Consider the following 19,789-nt stretch of genomic DNA (forward strand, 5'->3'; position numbering starts at 1 on the left):
AGGGATGAAAAAGTCAGAGTAGTTCAGAAGTTCTGAGTAAATTCTGTTTGCAATTCTCTGGTACAATCTGCCAGCAGTTGGTGTGGAAATGACTTTTGGGCACAGCAAGCACTCGTGGTGTGTCTGTAGTGGAGTTTTTGTGACCTGAACCTCAGCAGGTGCTCACAGAGCCTTGGGACCAGGCTAAAAACCACTGCTCACCTCAGCCAGCTCTGGTGACAGATCAGAGATCCCTTCTGTGCTCAGTAACTCTGAAATCTGTTGTTTCATGTTTAATTTTAACCTGAATTCCATTTACTGTGTGTTTGCATCTATTGTTTCTTTCCCAGTTTGTCCTTACCAGCCTTTTTTCCACCCTCCAGGTCAGAACAGATCTTGGAGCAGTGAAACCTATTTTTTTCCCCCCCCCTCATCCCCCTTTTTTTTTTTTAAAGCCTTTTTTTTGTGGTTGAGTTCTTATTTGCTTTGTAGAGCTAAACCTTTGTGGTCAGTGTAACACAGGATATTTGCTTTTGGCTAAGTCAGTTTATACATACATAAATATTATATATACACACACACTCCCCGTGTGCACTGGAGGTCACTGGTCCCACTGTTCTGCTCTCAGCAGACCCAAATTTGTTTTAATCCCAGGAAAACTTGGATTTGGGGGGGTCTTTGAGGCTTGTGGGGCACAAGCACACATTGTATTTCTCCTTGATTTTCCAGATGTAGGAGGAGAAACTCAAAGCTGAGTTGCAATGGATGTCACTGTCCCAGCTTGCTCACAAGGATGGGTGTAAGAGGGGATTTTTTGCTCTCTGTAGTTAATGTGGGCAAAAATTAAGCACAGTTTGATGTAGAATAAGCACCAAGTTGTATATTTTTTAAGAGATTTCTCTTTGGCCACGTGCACAGCAAATGCTGAGCCCCAACTTCCCTCATTTGAAGAACTGAAACTGAAACAACAGCAGCAACCAAAACCAGCCCTCAGAAAAACACTGACTTTAATTAAAAAACAAAAACTTGCATTTTTAAATGCTGCCATTTATTCTAATTGATGTGTAATTTGGGTTGTTGCAAATGCCCTGGAAGTGCCCAAGGCCAGGTTGGACAGGACTTGGATAAACCTGGGACAGTGGAAGGTGTCCCTGCCATGGCAGGGGGTGGCACTGGATGCATTTTAAGCTCTCTTCCAACCCACACCATTCTGGAATTCTGTTTTTCTATCCATCCATCCATCTCTCACATCCTCACACACAGCTGGAAAATCTGGCCTTGCTAAGTTTGCAGATTCCACTTACATTTCCTGCTCTAAGTTTGTGATTTGTTGCGTAAAACCCCAAAAAACGAAACCAAACAATTCTTTTTTTGTGTTTTTTTTTTGTTTGTTTTATTTTAGAAACAGAAAAGATCCCTGTAATGCGTGGACAGTGGTTTATTGATGGGACTTGGCAGCCTCTGGAAGAGGAGGAAAGTAACTTAATAGAACAGGAGCATCTCAACCGCTTCAAAGGCCAGCAGCTGCAGGAGAGCTTTGATATGGAAATATCCAAACCTGTTGATGGGAAGGAGGGTAAGATTGTTTAGATCACTATAATATATATTTTTTGGACACTTGGGGTCTGCTTTTCCTAAGTAAGAATGTGACCTGTGTTGGTTTTTCATGCTGTAAATTGGGGAACATCAGTTTGTTCTCCCATTTCCCGGTGTGGGGTTTCCTGCTGCAGCATGTTTGGGGAATGCTGTAAAAAGTAAATCATGGAGAAACATCTTGTTCCCATTGTGTTTCATATCTTTTAACTGTGTTTGAAATCTCACTTCAAACTAAAATCTCTTGATGGGACAAGAGGAGTCAGTGTCCAAAGGCAAACTGGCTGATAGTTCTCTGGCCAGCATCCCTAATTCTGCCCTAAAGGGAGTAGGATCATTTTTACTAATCACATTCCATTTTCCATTTTTATTCAGGCTGCATTTATTAGTTTTCAGCTGCAGTAAATCTTGAGCATTCATTCTGTTTGGGAAATCTTTACATTTTTACAAGCAGGCTGAGGATGCTCAGGTAGTGCTGCTGAGAATCTTGGTCTGCTGCAGGGAACATTTTTTAATAACAGATTTCTGAAATCACTGATCTAATATTTCATGTTGAATTGATTGCTCAGAGCAGGTGTTGCACAGCAAAAATTCAGTATTTTTGGCTTTCACACTTTTTTTGGCTGTCACTTGCTTGAACAATCTACAAACCACAAGCTGCAAGTACAGAGGGCCCTCAAGATATTTTAGTGGGGATTTGGTTGTGTTATTCTTTACAAAGAAACTTTATCTTTACAGAGCAGTTAGTGTGGGAATGGCTGGGTTTTGGCCATGTCTTCTTATGTGTGAGCACAACCACAGAAATAAAACCTCATTAATAAATTGGAAGCACAGCAATACTCAGGGTAATTCTCTAATTACTCTTAGGAAAACCAAAGTGTCATTTGTTGATTTAGGGAGTTTGTTTCATTATTAATATTTTTTTTTTCTCTATTCTGCTTTCAAAGATCTTTTCACCTGGCCAAGGCTGCAGAACAATCTTCTGCTTCAACAGCTCTGTCAGAAAGGTGCATGAAGTGGTGTGACCTGAGCCACAGCACTGTGCCTGTACAAACATCCTTCTGCAAGGCACTCCTACCTGTATTTCTGATTTATTGTCCCAGAGGCACAAAGCTCAGGGTTGTTAGTGGCAGTGGATTTATGGTTTTTACATGGAAAGCAAATTTTTCTAGTTCCTGAGTGCTCCCAGACTTTGGTAGTTTAATTTTTGAAGGAAGGAAGGATGGATGGCTTCAGTGGTACTTGGATTTTCCTGATAGAGTAAATAAGAGAGATCAGGGTTGGGTTTTTTTCCAGATAAAGTCTGGACTATGGAACAGAAATTTCCATATTTGATGTTGGATGGACTGGGGAGAGTGATGAGAAAGATGTGACCGCTGATATTTATAAAAACATAAAAGATCAGAAAAAGAAACTCCAAATTCAGGCACCAGTGCCTTTTCTAAAACCAAAGTTAGAAAAGAAAAAAACCAAAAACAAACAAAAACACAAACAAAAAACCCAAACAAATGAAAAACCACTGCAACAAAGAAAGGAAAAACCCAAACAAAGTCCCCAAGCTATGTCAGGCAACACTTCAGTGGAATATATGTCAAGTCACCAGCAGGTTTCAACAGGGTTTTTTTGGTAGTAATAGGAGAGTTACAGGACAATTACAGCTGTCAGTGTGTGAAAAGTGGTTTTGTCATCCTGATTTGCCTCTCAGTTCCTCTTGGATCCTCTGGCATCCACAATTCCATCTGCAGTGGCACTGGGAGAAACTCTGCAACTTGTATTATTGCTGGTGAAGTAAACATGGTTAGCTGAAATTCGGTTTATACAATTCTTAAATGCTCCAATTTGTTGTAATTGCATCCTGTATCAAACAGTTTTTGGTGTCATAAAGATTTACAGGTACCTTTTATTTATGATCAGTGAAAGTTGAGATAAATCTGTAAATATCCATTGGGAAGCAAAGTGACTGTTCCCTGTGATAAAGCTTTGTGAGGGATGAAAAACTGGCCACATCCTCTGATTCCTCAGCAAAATTAATATAAGCTGTTGTAAAAGTCCCTTTGTGATTAAATTTATTAATTCTGCTCCTGGATTGCAGCGTGTTAACAAGGAAATAACCAAGCTTCATCCAGGGCTTTTGGTGGTGATAGGAAGGATAAATGGCCCGTTATTAAACTCTTAATCCAAACAATCCTTCCTCTGAAAGTGCAGAATTATTCAGGAAAAAGGTCTCCAACCTGCAGCCTACAAATAATACAATAAATAAAATAAAGCACAACGAGCTTTAAATGCAGAAGGGAGCAGAAATCACAGATGACAGTGAATGATTCCCCAAGCTCTGTTTTCCACGGGGCAGCAGGGAGATCACTCCTTTGCTGAGCAAGCTCTAGTTGCATTTGAATTTCATCATTTTAATTTCATTTTAATTTCAATTGTAATTTCAAAATGAGCTTGGTTTATGATGCCTGATGCCAGTGACTCCTCTTGGTGCCTAATCCCCCTTCAGTGCATCAGGTAAATTATTGTTATTAGAATGGCAGGATGCAGAAATGGGGCACTTGGTGACCAAAAGGAGCTTGGCCAGTGGGTGAAGGGAGGGGATTCTCTCCCTCTGCTCTGGTGAGATCCCTCTGGAATTCTGTGTCCAGCTCTGGAGCCCGGCTGGGAGAGCTGGGGGTGCTCACCTGGAGAAGAGAAGGCTCCAGGGAGAGCTCAGAGCCCCTTGCAGGGCCTGAAGGGGCTCCAGGAGAGCTGGAGAGGTTCACCTGTGTAGCAGTGAATGAGCTTAAAGTTTACAGAATGACAGAAGATTTAGAAACTGCCTTTTTAGGCAGACAGTGAGTCCAGGACCTATCTGAAGTAGCCCATCAAAGGAGCAGCATTATCCAGAGATTTCTGACATATCCAGGCTGCTCTAAGATAAAACAAGACCAGTTCCTATCATCCATTGCTCCATCACCTTTTTCAGGTATATTTGTTTAGTAATGATGAAGTGCAGCTGAAAGCTTTATTTATGGGGTAGAAGGCAGGAACAGATACAGTTCTTTGTATTTGCTCAGAGAGAAGCTCAAAACTCAGCTGGAAATCACCCAAGCAACCTGATTCAAACCTGAAATTGGATCTGGCTTTAAAGTTGATCCTGATCTGTGGAGAGGATTGGAACAGATGAACCCCAGCAGTCCCTCTGCCAGAAAATATTCTGTGGTCAAGTCTGTGATTCAATGATAGAAATATAGGAAAAAAAAACCAACTCCTTTCAGTTAGAATTAATATTTCAGTGCATTGATTTTGAGACAGCAGAACTCTGCTGGGTTTTTTCTCTACAGAATTTCAGCATGTGGTCAAGGCCACAAAACCTCGAAAAATTGCATTTGGAAGAGCTGATTTTTATTTTTTTTTTTTTTGTCTTAGCTTTCAAACAGAATTTTCTCAGTGTATAAAAAATTCATACAGATTTTTGGCTCAGCTGAGTTCACCTTTAGATGGGAAAGCCCTGTTCACAGAATTGGGGAGTTGTGCAGGACAGGAGGGATCTCTGAGGATGCTCAAATCCAAGCTCCCTGCTCGAGGATGTGATGAGAGCTTGGGATGTTTCCTGTGGGATTTTCAGTATCTCCAACAACAGACTCCACAGCCTCTCTGGGCACCCTGGTCAACATTTTACCACCCTCACCATGAAAAGCAATTTTTCTTCTACTTTTTTGGAGCTGCCTGTGTTCATTCTTCCTGAGGGTTGCTTTCCCACAGCCAGTAAAATATTGTAGATTAAATTATTCCGTGGATTCCCGAGTGCTGTAGCTCTGAGCCTGATTTTTCCAACCCCCCAGAGAAGTGATGTGCAGCAATAAATACATTTAATTTTCACCTGTACTGAGGCAGCTGCTGACAGAGCTGTTGGGATGACTGTGGCAGGTGACACAAGTGTGGAATGTCACTTTACTGGATCAGGGAGTTCTGAGTCCTGCAGGGCAGCAGGAGGAGATTTTGTCTAATCTGACTTTTAACCATCCTTTTACACTCTTTGGGGGGAAAAAAAAAACCAAACCAAAAAACAGAGCTGTGCTTAAATTGGAGGTTTTTAGTGTAAATTTAGGAAGGGTCAGTTTGTTCTACCCTGTACCAAGAAGGGGATGAGCTTTAGGTTGTGGGACTCTGGTCCCAGCTGCCTCTTTCTTTAGCTCTGTTGTGATGCCATAACAGGTTATAAAGAGTGAAGAAGTTGAGTTTGGGTCCTGACACTTTCTGCTACAAAATCTGGGTTATTTTGGGTTTTTTTTTTTAATACATACATTTTATTTCTTTCTAGAAAATGTGACTTCTTTCTTTTTTTTTTTTTCCTAAAAATGATGATACTAATGAAAAAAAAAAAAATGACACCCCTTTTAAAAATTTTACTTTGAAGCTCAGTGTTTTTACTTTTAGTTCTCTACTACCTCCCTCCCTTCTCCCTCCCTTCTTTGTTCAAATGGAGAGGATATAAGGAGAAATCAGATGCTGCATGTCTTAAGCGAAAGCATTCCCAAGGTACAGTAATTGGAGATTTATTTTTTTTTTTTTGGTAGTTCTCCTGGCTTAGGAAGCTTTAAATTCTAATTTGCTTGTCTCAGTTAAATGTTAGATTTACATGCTTCAGTTTTTTTGAGTTGTATTCATGCCATTTCCTTCCAAGGGGAAGGAAAAAGCATCCTAAAACTTAGAGGAAAATTAGAAGTGTTGTGAGTCCTAGAGAAAAGTAGATGCTGATAGTGTCACGCAGTAATTCTGATTAGAATTGTTTGTGACTGATGAATACTGTGAACATTTGTTTCTTGCACTCTTTGTGTGTGGTTTGGCTTTTTCAATAAAATAAAAGTGACTTATTTTTTAGGATTGCAGCAGGCCTGGTATGAGATGAATTCTGTCAGGGCAGGAATGGAGGGTTCCTGCCAGATAATGTTTTGTTTGCTGTTCTCTTTTGGATAATAATCTTGAATTTTATGTTATAATTCATTTTTGCCTCAGCTTTGGGATGAAATGAGTCCCTGGACATGGGCTGCAAAAGGGGAAGCTGTGTGCAGAACACAGCCCTGACCTTTGCAGCAGCTGATGTCGTGCAAATTTATTTCAGAAAGTGAAATCTTTCAGATTTCAGATCTTACAGGAGCCATTAATGATTGCAGAGGGCTCCAAAGTTCTTGTCACTGGGCTCTCTCTGCCACCATTAAAGCCAGGAGTGATTAAACTCTCACTGACTGCAGTTATTATGGAGCTAGACTTCTAAAACCTTTAATTTAAAATTTAAAATGTAAGTGCCCCTGGGTAGGTTTTGAGTTGTTCTTGTCATACCTTGTATTCCTGGAGCTCCTGGGGATGTTGTGAATGCTGAGAATTCATTTTGACATGAATGTTTTACTTCCTTTAATTATTTTTTTTTATGTGATTGGGTCCAAATGGAAAATGCCTGAAATCAAAATGTTTTGTGGTAAACTTTTTCCTGCCTCTTCTCACACAAGGAGCTGTTAAAGGTGAATGGGTGTAACTCAAGCAATAAGGACTTCTGCCTTTCTGTAAATTGAAATCTTGAAATTATGTTATGCATTTTTTTTTTCCCCCCTCAAATCATGTTCAGTTGAGGTAATGAATTAAAAAAAAAAGAAATAAATGGGAGTTAGGTGGTTGTGTGACAAACAGTGACACTGATGAATTGAGAGGTGGTGAAGTAAAATGTAAGGCAATGTAAAAATGACAGCAATGTGAGACATTTTTAATTAAGAGTAATGGCCTTTTTAATGGCTCTTTTTAAAAAAAATAAGAAAATAAATAAAAAATAAGTAAGAAAAGGTTCTTAAATCTACAGGTTTGTGTACCAGAACCTGAGAGTCATTTCAGAAGGAACAACAGCAGCCAAATTCTGCTCTCAGCTCCGTGTACCACGTGTCAGGCTTGTGTGGCACCTGCTGCTGGCAAGACAGATTCATTTAAAAATCCTTGGGGGGAAAAAAAAAAAGAAGGCAGGAGAGGATTTGAGAGAGTCTGTATCCTTCCTCTGCTCTTTATCCTGACTGGAATGACAGTGCCTGTCTCCTTGGAGGCAGGGTCAGCCCTGAGCCCTTCAAAGATGCTTTTCCCTGCATTGATTTTGACTTGAGCACCGTCAAACTCTGGGGGGGAAAGATCCACCCCGTGCTTTGGTGTTGGCAGGTGGATGAAAGCATCGGTTAGAGAAGCAGGGATTTAGTTAGGAAAGGTGTTTAATTGTGAGCAGCTGGCCCCAGGAGGTGTTCAGCCCCTGGAGATGGGAGGATGTTTCCATGTGAACATCCCTGGCTTCTCCATGGGTTCCTTGCCATGAGCGTGAGCACAGTGCAGGGTTTCTGCTCCTCAGTTCTTCTCCATCTCTTTGACCCAAGATGAGTCAAAAGCCTGGCTGAGATCAGGTTCTGAAAGGCTTTAGGAAGATCTGTTCTGTGTTTTATGGTTCATTTCTCATATTTCAGCTCTTTAGGGGGATGTTTTCCCTCGGTGTTCATGCATCGTGGTGAAACTGGCGGTTTGTGTGATTTCTTTTTTCATTGATTTCTTCAGCTGAAAGCAATCCTTTCTTGGTCCCATCTTCCATCTCCAGCAGGGTTGAGCTTTTCATACACTCACACTGTAGGTGTCTGTCTTGGTATTCCTGAAAAATGTTTCATTTCTAAGTTCTGGCTACAAAAGGACCCAGAATTTGGTCTCATCTCCAAGGACTTGGCCTTCAATCCCAAACTAAAATCCCAGAGTGGTTTGGTTTGGAAGGGACCTTAAATCCCATCTCATTCCACCCCCTCCCATGGTCAGGGACACCTTCTGCTACCCCAAGGTGCTCCAAGCCCTGTCCAGCCTGGCCTTGGACACTTCCAGGGATCCAGGGGCAACCTCAGAGCCTCACCACCCTGAGTAAGGAATTTCTTCCCTACATCTAATCCAAATCTCTCTTCCTTTAGTTTAAAACCCTTCCCTCTTGTCCTAGCTCTGTCTCCCCATATAAAAAGTTGTTCCCCCTGTTTTAAAAGCCCCCTCCAAGCTTTTAAAAGCTCCCCCTGGGGAGCTGCTGTAAAATTTCCCTGGAGCTTTCTCGTCTCCAGAAAAGTCTGCAGGGGTTTTCTGCATCTGGGGAAGATGCACCTACACAGAGATGTCTGCAGGAATGCAAACCAGCAGTGTCAGTCCTTGACATCCCACGCCTGTAAAGCACAGTTTGAATATTTTTTTCATGTTTTTGTTTGATTTTTTTTGTTCATATGTTTGTTATCTTAGGGGTTTTTGTTTGGGTTTTTTTTGTTTTTGTTTTTTAGGATTTTTTTTCAGGCTGCTGTCAAATCCTCCCCAAAGACACATTTTTGTGTTCCCTGTCTCACTATTAACATCCCCTGGGGCTGTCAGCAGCAGAAGCTCCTTTGGGTTGAACTCTCAAGGGTTTTAATAATCTCTTCACTGTCAAATAATCACAGAATTGAATCCCAGAAATGTTTAGGTTGGAAAGGCCCTTAAAGCCCAGCTCATTCCACCCCCTGCCATGAGCAGGGACACCTCTCACTATCCAGGGTAGCTCCAAGCCCCATCCCTGAGGCAAAAGGTTTGTGGGCATCACATCCAGGGTATGAGGATGAACAGACATCACAGTTTTTATAAAAATTAAAAAGTGAAGACAAGAATCTTACCAAAGATTTTTGGTTTAAAAAAAAAAAAAAGCAAAAAAAGCTCCAAAGCAAAGCAGGGAATGCGTTGGTCAGCAAAATTTACTGAAAGAATCAAAATGAGATGTAAATATGTCAATTAAAATTGCAAAATTTATTGCCTTATTGGCAAATTGGTAGATTCTCTGGAAAGCATTGCCCATATTCCTCTTCTGGATCCTGCCACTTACCTAAAAAACTCCAGATTTTTTGTGGCTGAAGGAAAACTGAGAAGCAAGGACCAACACATGAATTTTTTTATTTTTTTTTTTTTTTGTTCTGTTTCTGTGTAGAAAGGAAGAGCTCATACTCCAAGTGCTGTAAGAAATTTATCTGAGCTTGAATGCAATGTGTACATCAATAGCACATCTCCCAGAAGTTACTCTGCAGTCAGGGGATAAGTTTGGTCCTGCTGAAGGTCACTGCCACTTTCATGTGGGGTTTTGTTAACCAAATTTTTGTAGACCAAAATTTAGACTTTTGGGTTTTTTTGTAACCAAGTTTAGTAGGCCAAATTTTTAAGGATGTCTTTTGAGAGTGTTACTAAATATTGAGAGAAATAGTGCTGAATATTCCCTGGAATCCCAGAATGGTTTGGGCTGGAAGGGATCTTAAAGCTCATCCAGTTCCACCCCAGCCATGTCAGGGATACCTTCCGCTATCCCAGGCTGCTCCAAGCCCTGTCCAACCTGGCCTTGGACACTTCCAGGGATCCAGGGGCAGCCACAGCTGCTCTGGGAATTCTGTCTCAGCCCCTCACCACCCTCCCAGCCAGGAATTCCTTCCCAATATCCCATCTACATCTCTTCTTTTCCAGTTAAAATCCATTCCCTGTGTCCTGTCCCTCCATCCCTTGTCCCCAGTCCCTCTCCAGCTCTCCTGGAGCCCCTTCAGGCCCTGGAAGGGGCTCTGAGCTCTCCCTGGATCCTTTTCTTCTCCAGACTGAGCACCCCCAGCTCTCTGCTGGTGACATTTCTTTGGCTGCAGACACACATGGCTGGGTTGTGTTGATCTCATCCACCAGCACCCCCAAATCCTTCTCCTGGGGGCTGCTCTCAATCCGTTCTCCCTCCAGCCTGAGCCTGTGCTTGGCATTGCCCTGACCCAGGTGCAGGACCTCACACTTCATTTGAAGAACTTTGGTGCTTCCACATTTTGTAGTTGAATGTTGGTATTCCTTCAATGTCCACGTTCAGGAAGAGTTGAGGAAGAAAAAGTGAAGGATAAAGGCAAGGAATTTGTTCTTCCCAAGTGGGAATAATTAATGCAGGGTAGGGGAAATCTACTTGTTCCTTTATGTTCCTTCCTGGACTCGATTCCAGAAGGAATTTGAGGACAGCTCCTCCACAAGCTGCTGTTTTACCAGTTCTAATAAGAGATTCAACCACATCTCTTCCTTTTCTTTTTGTTGGATACTGAACACAACATCCTCTAAAGGCATCAAACTTCCATCCCTCCTCTGCCAGCTTCCCCAGGATCATACTCCGAGAGGGATTTTGCAGAATGCAGATGGAGCAATTCTTGAAGACCTCGTGGACAGACCATTTCTGTTCTCCAAAGTCAGGCTTATTTCTTTCCTCTTCTTGCTCTGTCATTGTAAAACAACGATGTAATTCCAGTTATTTTGGTGAATCAGTTGTTTACCACAACACAAGGGCTAATCCTCTCTTAATCCCCGTGTTCCTTACAGATTTCGTTCAGTTTTTCATCAGTCTACGTCAAGTCTGTCTGCTTTGGCAAAGAAACAAAAAATACTGCAGGAGAAAGGTCACAACATCTGGCTGAACGTGGCTGGTTTGTGCTGTAGCAGAGTTAAAATTGGAAATTGTGATGGCTCAGGCTTTCTCAGAAGGATTTTAGAAGAGTATAAAAAATTCATTTGGGTGATTCAGGGAGGAGACAGATTAGAGCTCTGCTTGCTATGGAAAAAACAACCCCCAGAACAACCCCTCTGGGTGTTTTCCATGACTTTGGACTTTCCAGCAAGAGCAGTGACACTTAAATCACCATTTCTTTGCTCACAGGGCTATTGCTGTTGTCAGCTCCCCAAATTCTGTGGCACCCCGCGTTCGACAAAACCTCAGCAGCGAATTTTGGTGAAATCCAAATTCCTGTGACTGAGCTGTGGCACTGCTTGGCTCCTGCCAGCTCCAAGCCTAAGATTTTGATTTGCATCACAACATTCCTGTTGTTTAATCCTGACAGTCTGTGTGTCATGAGGTCAGAGCCCGGAGCTCAATCGGTTCCAAATCTGGAAAAACACAATCGGCGAGCAGAAAAAAAAAATCCCAACCGCTGGAGCTCTTAGTGGCTTTTGAAAGAGCTAAATTCTGTTCTGTGCCAGAAATTGCTCATTCAGAGGCTCATTGAGCTGCATTTCCAGCTCTGAGATGTTTCTGAAAGGGAAGAAATGCAACAGAGCCTTCTAGCAAGGGAGCCTTGAGAGCCTCTGTGTTAGAGCAGAGCAGCTTTCATGGGAGAGAGGGCTGAAATTCCACTTTTTTTGGGGATGAAAATACCTGGGGCAGCCACCTGGACATCAAACCCACCTCTGGTTTTTCAGGTTCCATTATCCTGCCCCCTTTAAGGGAATATTTTGGGTATTTCCCACTCCAAAACGAGGGTGGGAGGGGAATGATGTGAAGCGTCCTCACAGGTCTTCAAACTGCTGCTTGTCCTGGCCAGACAAAACCCAGCTGTAAAAATTCCTCAAGGTAAGAAATAACACAAAATCAGGCATAATGGAGCTCTAGATTTTTATTCTCTGTGTAAAACACCCTTCTCTGTTTTTGTGTTTTTAAAGAGGCTTTGTTTTTCCCCCCTTTTCTCCACCTAAATTCAGTGTTGTTCCTTTTTGCTGCAGCTATTCATAGTCTAAAGCTGAGCCGTAACCACGTGGACTGGCACAGTGTGGATGAAGTTTATCTCTACAGTGATGCCACGACATCCAAAATTGCAAGGACTGTTACACAAAAGTTGGGGTTTTCCAAAGGTAATCCTTCTCAGACTTTGTAAAGAATATTGTAAAGAAGTTTGTTGCTTTAACTCCAAAAGGATATTTCAAGTTTTAATGTGAGTGGCCCACTTTTTCCATTGGATTATTTACATTATATGAGTATTCAGAGTCCTTAGCTTGTGTAAATAATTGTAACCAGATGTGAATATTTTAAAATTTTATTTACGTCACATATTTGATTTATTACATTTTAATTTTATTCCGTATTTTGATGGGTTTGGATGCAGCAGTTAGCACTACAGAACAAATACATGAAAATATTACAGTAGCAGAGTCCAGAAGCTACTGTAAAATTAGAATTATTCCTGTAATAATGTAGGTATTACAGTTCCTTATGCAACCTTAGTTTTACTGCTGGGTATTTCCATATATAAATATGTATTCCTGAAATACATGACCATACCTTCCTTCTCCCCACCTCCATCCAGCTTTTTTTCTGTTCATGAAACAGAAGGATGAGCTGACAGGAAAGGGCAGAAATTATTTCCAGTAGGAATTCAGGCTCGTTTAAGCTCAAAACTCCCAGTCAGAAAGGCAGCAAAGCTGAGATGGTTGGAAGAGAGGATGGTGTCTCTCAAGGAGAAAACAGATTATTGCCAGCCTAGAAAATGGGAATTTATGCTGTGCAGGATAGCAGAAGAAGAGCCCACACAGCTGGTTTGTTCCATGAAGGGACAGGGTCAGGTCATAGGTCTGACTTTAATCTGCATCCCTCTGCCCTGTAATTAATGCCCTCTCACCCCCCAGGACTCCTGGGTGAACACTTAATTAATGTTTCCTAAAAAAAAAAAATAATATCATTCAGTGCTTCAGTTCCAGAAGAAATGCAGTAATTTATCCAGAACACATATATGGGATAATGTGTAATAAATAATAAGATCTGCCCTAAACGATTTGTAGGGGAGGAATATCAAAGACAAGCTGACTTGATAAACAAAATCTGTCTTGGGGGGGAAAAAATGCCCTTAGTGGGTTTGGGGTGTTTTTCTCCCCTTTAAAACCAAAATAAGTTGTTAGTTTCAGTTTTTGAGGGCAGCCCTGGTGCCTGGTGTGGTCCCCTGCGTGTCACTAGAGGGGGATGGAGACACATTGTGCCCGTGGGTTTGTCAGCACAGCAGGGAGAAAACGCCCACGTTTGCCCTGGGAAATCGATTCTGAGCTTGAGCTGGAGAACAAGCTGGGAAATTTCAGGTTGTATCAGCTGAAAATAAAGCAATTTTTCCCTACTGAAGTGATAAATTTTAAAGGTTTTCAACCAGCACTCTTCATTGGGGTGGATAAACAACATTTATATGTGGTCATTTCCATGATCCTTCTGTGCTGTGGGAGTAAGGTGGAGACAGAAGGAATTCCATTGATTGAGACACCCAGGAGGAGGGTTTTGTGTTGTAAAAGTGGGTGTACAGTTACACAATTGTTTTCTGAAGAATGTCCTTCAAAACATACCTGAAAATAATTCCCTTTGCAGTGGAAATGTCTGTTGATAATCACCTGGCTGCTCAAACCTTTCAGGGGCTTTAAAAGTACCTATATTTAAAAATAGATGCTAATCCTCGAATTTTATGATTCTGTATTATATAATCTGATTTTCAATGTGTTGGCCTGAGAAAAGCCAAGCTTCAGTCAGCAGATGAGAGCGCTGCAGTTGGCAGGATGTCACTGATGGGGGAATAATGTTCTTCCTGCAGCTTCAAGCAGTGGCACGAGGCTACACAGAGGCTACGTAGAGGAAGCCACGTTGGAAGACAAGCCACCCCAGACCAGTCACATTGTGTTTGTTGTGCATGGGATTGGGCAGAAGATGGACCAAGGGAGGATCATCAAAAACACAGCCATGTGAGTGCTTTGGGATGTTTGAAGCAGCCTTGAGGTGAGGCTGTTGTTGTCTGGGCTGAATCTTTCCTTGTTTTCCTTCTCCTCCTCTTCTCCTGAGTCATGAAGTCATTTTTGTTGTGGGTATTCTATTTTTTATGTTAATTGGGATGTGTGGACTTAGGGAGAGCAGCTGTGAGCCAGAAGAGCAAAGATTTATTCTGATTTTATCACCAGCACTCGTGGCTTTTGGGGAACTGGTCAAGAGGACACAGCCTCAGGTTGCACCAGGGGAGGTTCAGCTTGGACATCAGGAGGAATTTCTCCATGGAAAAGGGTTGTTAAGCATTGGAAGGAGCTGCCCAGGGAGGTTTGGAGTGTTCATCCCTGGAGGTGCCCAGGGAATGCCTGGATGTGGCACTCAGAGCTCTGGGCTGGGGACGAGGTGGGGATGGGGCACAGCTCAGACTCGTTGACCTTGGAGGTCTTTTCCAGCCTGAGGGATTCTGTGTGAAGTCCTGGCTCCTGTGATCAGTGATTTACTGAGCAGGGAGAGGTTTCTCATTTGGTCAGAATCGAGGGGAATGTTGTTTCCAAGTGGTGGATCAAGTGTGTAACAACTGAGCAGAACATTTTTGGTTGAGTGGTATGGGAGAGTTAATTTTGGAGTGGGATCTCTCAGAGCTGGGATAGAGGGCAAACAAATTGCATCCTGTAAAAGAGGGGGAATGGGGAGATGCAGGAATGTTGTCATCCCTAACAGGACAGAAGCCCTTCATGGATGAAGCTGTTGCTGTGAGACTGCTCATGGAGTTCTGTAGCTGAAAAGCAAAATGTGACCAAAAGGCTGTGAAATCTCTTCACGGAATGACTTCTGTGGAGAGTGGTTTGTTTGCAAATGGTTCTTGGGAATGATGTTTCCCAGAGCTGTGGCTGCTCCATTCCTGGGAGTGTTCAAGGCCAGGTTGGGGCCCTGGAGTGGCATCCTGCTCATGCCAAGGGTTGGAACCTCATGGTCTTTAAGTCCTTTCCAACCCAAAGCAATCTGTGATTTTATGCACCTGAAAAGCTGGGTTTGAATCTCAGAAAAGTTATCGAGTCCTGATGACAGCTGTGTGGGGGACAGGGTGGCATTGAGGAACCCTTCATTAGCTGAAAGAGGAGGCTGGAAAGGTGTTAATTACAGATCTGGGTGGTTCAATAGGTGTGTCCCAAATATCTCCAGGTTCCATCAAGCGCTGACAGGAACACCAGCAAGCCCAGTGGATGTGTGAGAAGAGCTGGGATTGTTGGGATTTTGTGGTGGGAGCTTTGTCACCCTCCCTTTGCCTCCAGAATGACTCTAGATCAGTGCTTGTGTGCTCTGTGCCATCGTGTCATCAGCCTCTTGTGTCCCCACAGCTCTTTGTGCCACTCCAGTGTCCTCTGGGCTGCCAGGGTAAACCTTTCCATGTCACTTGTGGGTCATTTGTCACCTCAAAGCACCAACCTGCAGCTCCCCACCCTTTTTTCTGCCACTTCACTGCTCTGTTATTCACCTTGTTTAAGAGCCAGCAATCCAGAGCAGAGAGAAAAAGGATCCACAGCCCTTGGTTCAAAGCTAGTCACCAAAACAAATGTAAAGTTTTAAATTTAAAAATCTAATTCGAAATTTTAATTTTAAGAAATTTTAAAATGTCCGTTTTTGTGGGCTGGAATTACACTGGGAATGCAGATAGCTTCAGTATAAGCTGCTGTTTTAACAGTGACCAGAAATAAAACTCCAGCCTTGGAATCATTAAATTTTTCTGCTTTATCTTTCTCTTCCATTTTCCATAGATACAGGGGTTATGTGGGTGGATTAACTTCAGCTCAGGTCACAGGGCAGAGATGTTCATTCCATAAATCCTGCTCAAATTGGCAGAAATATTTTCTCAAAAAGGGACACAAGACTTCATGTGCTTCAGTAAATCTCACTCATATCCTCTAGAAATACCAGACAGCATTGCCTAGCCTTTTAAAATGCTAGTTATTGGCATAAATTGTGCATTCTGCACTAAATTTGCAAATTGAAGCATCAGTTTTAGATTGAAGTATCTTTTTCTTTATTTTTCTTTTTTTTTTTTTTTAAATAACAGCTTAAAACTTTTCAGTGAGGAACATCCCATATGTTCCAGGGAGAGATTTCAGAAGGAATGTCTGCCAAGCTCTCACAAGCCATACTGGCACTGTCTGTTAGCACCTTCATCCATGATATTTGTGTGGTGTTTGGTTTCTGAGGTGGTTTTTTTTTAACATGCTTTTCCATTAGGGACACAGAAATGCCTTTTGAAAAAGAAAATTAATAAGGAAAAGCAATTTTTTGACTGTTCACAGTTTGAAGTGGAAACTAAGGAGAGATGATGTCAGTGGGGGATATTTTGCCTTTTAAATGCACATTTTTTAGTAGGAAACCTGTGGCTGGACCCCACCAGAGCTCGTTTGACACGTTCTGTCCTCAGGTTACCACCTTGAGAAGAAGCTGGTGCAGCTCACAGGATGCTGCTGCATCATTAGGCAGATCCTGCTGGTTACAGAGGTGAAAACAGAGCCCTTGTCCAGGGAAATTCCAAATTATCCGTGCTAATTTCATTAAGGACTGGAACTCAATCTCCTCATTAGCCTGGCTGGGTGCTGTGGTTGCAGGGTGTCCTGTGAGTAGGTAAATGGAGAAGATGCATCTTCTGGATGCTTGGATGAGCAAGTCTGTGGTGGATGTGACATAATTTTGTTTCTTCCCTGTGTAGTTAAACCCATTTATTATCTAAATGTAGCAGGGCAGCTGGTGCAGCAAGCTGCTCCTGTCAGCACTGATATTCACTGGGAGCTTGTCTGGGAAGAGACAGTCCCTCCTCCAGGCTGGAGCACTGATTCAGCTGCCCCAGCATGAGCAGAATAATGTGCTCTGAGCTGTGCTGGTACCACAGGGATGGTTCTTTAAGGGAGAAGGCTTTGTAGTCTGTATTTCTGCCTAATAGAAACCAAAGCATTATGGCAGAATGTGTATTAGTTGGAGGGGCTTTTATTTGCTCTCAGGTGGAGAATCCTTGGTTTATGATCAGGTAGAGTGTTAGCTTTAAAAATAAATCTCTTTGGGATGTCTTTTTGCTGTACACACTCACATGTTGTTATTTGGAATGTATTTTTTTCATGGAGGTTGATCTGTGGTTTCATTGAATTTGGGGGTGAATGGGAAGGAGAGATGTTCACATATCAAGAATAATTTAGAATCATGGAATGGTCTGACTTGGAAGGGAGCTTAAAACTCATTTGATTCCTTTGGCAGGGACACCTTCCACTGTCCCAGGCTGCTCCAAGCCCTGTCCAGCCTGGCCTTGGACACTTCCATGGATCCAGGGGCAGCCACAGCTGCTCTGGGCACCCTGTGCCAGGGCCTGCCCACCCTCCCAGCCAGGAATTCCTTCCTAATATCCCATCCATCCCTGCCCTCTGGCAGTGGGAGCCATTCCCTGTGTCCTGTCCCTCCATCCCTTGTCCCAAATCCCTCTCCAGCTCTCCTGAAGGTTCCCTTCAATGTCACATTTATGTCACCCCAGAGCCTTTTCTTCCCCAGGCTGAGCAATCCCAGCTCTCCCAGCCTTTCCTCATAGGAGAGGTGCTCCATCCTTCATTGTGGTGGCCTCCTCAGGACATCCAGGAATGTTATTATCCATGTTCCCAACATTTTCATGGCTCCTGTTGTTTTACCTGACCCAGGTGAAGGTCAGGCCTTTCACCTGCCTTAGGCGGGGTTCAGACCTTTAGGCTGAACTAAATTCCACCAGCTCCCGTGCTTGGGGGATGAGTGGAGTGACTCTCCTGTGGTTTTCCATCCCAGCTGCAGTGTTGTGTCACTTCTGGGCTGCTCTCAGCCTCAAGCTGGGCTCTGCCTCTGTCTGAATCTCCTCTTTGGACTCCAAAATCCCAATTGGACTCCAAAATCCCATTTTTCTGTGCTGCTGTTCACACAGCTGCCTGCACAAGCACCATCATCTTGGCCTAATCAACAATTACATTATTATTGCAAGTCCCATTAGAAAGCATTTTAATTGTGGATTGTCATTAGGATAATTACTTTGGAATAGCTATTTTGGTACATTTCCATTGGTATGTGAGCATGGGCAGAGCCTCTCAGAAACCTTTCACTGCGTTGATGTGTGCTGCTGGAATCTCAAATGAAGATTTTCCTGTAAAATCTTTTCCTGTAATTTTAGCTCTTCAGGTATTTGCTAGCTTTATGTTCCATTTAAATGCTTGCATTGCCTTAAATACGTATTAGATGCTTGTTTTTCATCCTTTCATGCAGGTATTAATTCTGAATTAAGCACCCAGCTGGTAAATTTTGGCTTACAGGTTTCAGCTTGAGCCTGTCTTGCCAGAGAAGTTCAGGTCGAGGTAAAAGGTGATAGTTAGGGCATGAAATGTTTTTGGAACAGCTTGTTTTGTGTGTATTTATTACCTAACACGTGGCTGCATGTGGGACAGGAGCTGTAGCAGCCTGTTCAGGATTTGGGTGTATCCCCAGGGCTGTTCCCATTCCCAGCCTCTCCTCATCCCTTGTTTCTGCCCTTTCCCTGCCCACACCATCACAACTGGAAACTGGATCACTCCAGCTGGTCTAAAAAGGTGGGATTTTGTGGGGAAGGTGGGATTGGGTGGTGTGGAGTGGGGACAGGGAGTGCCTGCAGTGCTCTGTGCCAGCTCCTCCTGCAGGGCAAACCTCCCTGCCCTTGGAAAGCAGCGCTGGGAGAAACTCTGGAGCACCTGGATCTCCCAGGGTTGTCCCAGGATCGACCAACAAAGCAGCTTCAGTTCCTCTGATCACTCAAAATCCTGTTGTTCTTCCAAAGGATGAAGTGTGAGTCCCAGTGTTTGCATCCTGGAGTTCCCATCCCTCCTCTGAAGCAGGATGAGTGTGTGTGTGTGTGTGTGTCGTGGAGCAGCAATTTTCACAACAATTTTCACAGCGATTATTTTCTGAGAGCAGCAGTGGCAGAACATGACTTGTGTCTTGCAGTCATTCTTTGAGAGACTGGAGTTGGCATTTCTGCAGCTCAGCTTTGGGAATCAGCTCCCTCCCATTTCCTCATCTCTCAGCAGATCTCTGCTTTTGTTACTCATGGTTGCTGCTCTCACTTCAGCTTAGCAGACTCAACCCAAGCCAGCCCTAAATTTCCTCAATAAAGTGGTATTGTTTCCTCAGAGGGGCACTGAGCGCTGCCCTCTGTTTGAGGGAGCTCCAGGGTGTAACTTTTTAATCTGTTCTTTGATTCTTCTGTACCTCTTCTGCACTTCTTTTCACTCCTGGATTTCTCAGCTTCTCTGAGAAGTATTCCTTTGGGATCCTCCCTCTGTTTATCTCAGTTCTCTGGGTCAGGACAGAAACTCCAAAGCTCGTCAGGATCTTGTTTCTCGTGTTTATCAGGATGTCAGCACAGAACTTGGCAGGTCTCTCCACACTTTTTACACAAGTTCAAGTCACTACAGCTTGGCAAACTTTGGGTTCTGATGGCACAAAATGGCCCTGAACCATGCAGCCATCTCATCTTTATATCTGTTTTTACCCTATTAACTATAGACACCTGTATTGTTTTTATATATTAACAAATAAGTTTTCTATATCTACTTACGTATCTAAAACTGTGACTAACTTTCAACCAATCACTCTTTGTGCTCTTAAAAACTG

At 42.9% G+C, this 19,789-nt stretch overlaps 1 protein-coding gene across 2 annotated transcripts in view; it reads left to right on the forward strand.

Moving 5' to 3' along the window:
* DDHD1 (DDHD domain containing 1) overlaps positions 1–19,789 on the forward strand; it is a 61,444-nt gene that overhangs the window by 13,003 nt on the left and 28,652 nt on the right. Inside the window, exons 2-5 of one of the 2 annotated variants that reach the window (XM_086892293.1) lie at positions 1,382–1,555; positions 5,989–6,090; positions 12,121–12,249; positions 13,962–14,109. In XM_086892293.1, the coding sequence (XP_086748419.1) occupies positions 1,382–1,555; positions 5,989–6,090; positions 12,121–12,249; positions 13,962–14,109 (553 nt within the window). The remainder of the gene's footprint in view (positions 1–1,381; positions 1,556–5,988; positions 6,091–12,120; positions 12,250–13,961; positions 14,110–19,789) is intronic. The other variant, XM_023927262.2, reaches the window with a different exon arrangement.

Source organism: Cyanistes caeruleus, chromosome 6 (assembly GCF_971803275.1).
Source record: "Cyanistes caeruleus chromosome 6, bCyaCae1.hap1.1, whole genome shotgun sequence".
In the NCBI taxonomy this organism is placed as follows: Eukaryota; Metazoa; Chordata; class Aves; order Passeriformes; family Paridae; genus Cyanistes; species Cyanistes caeruleus.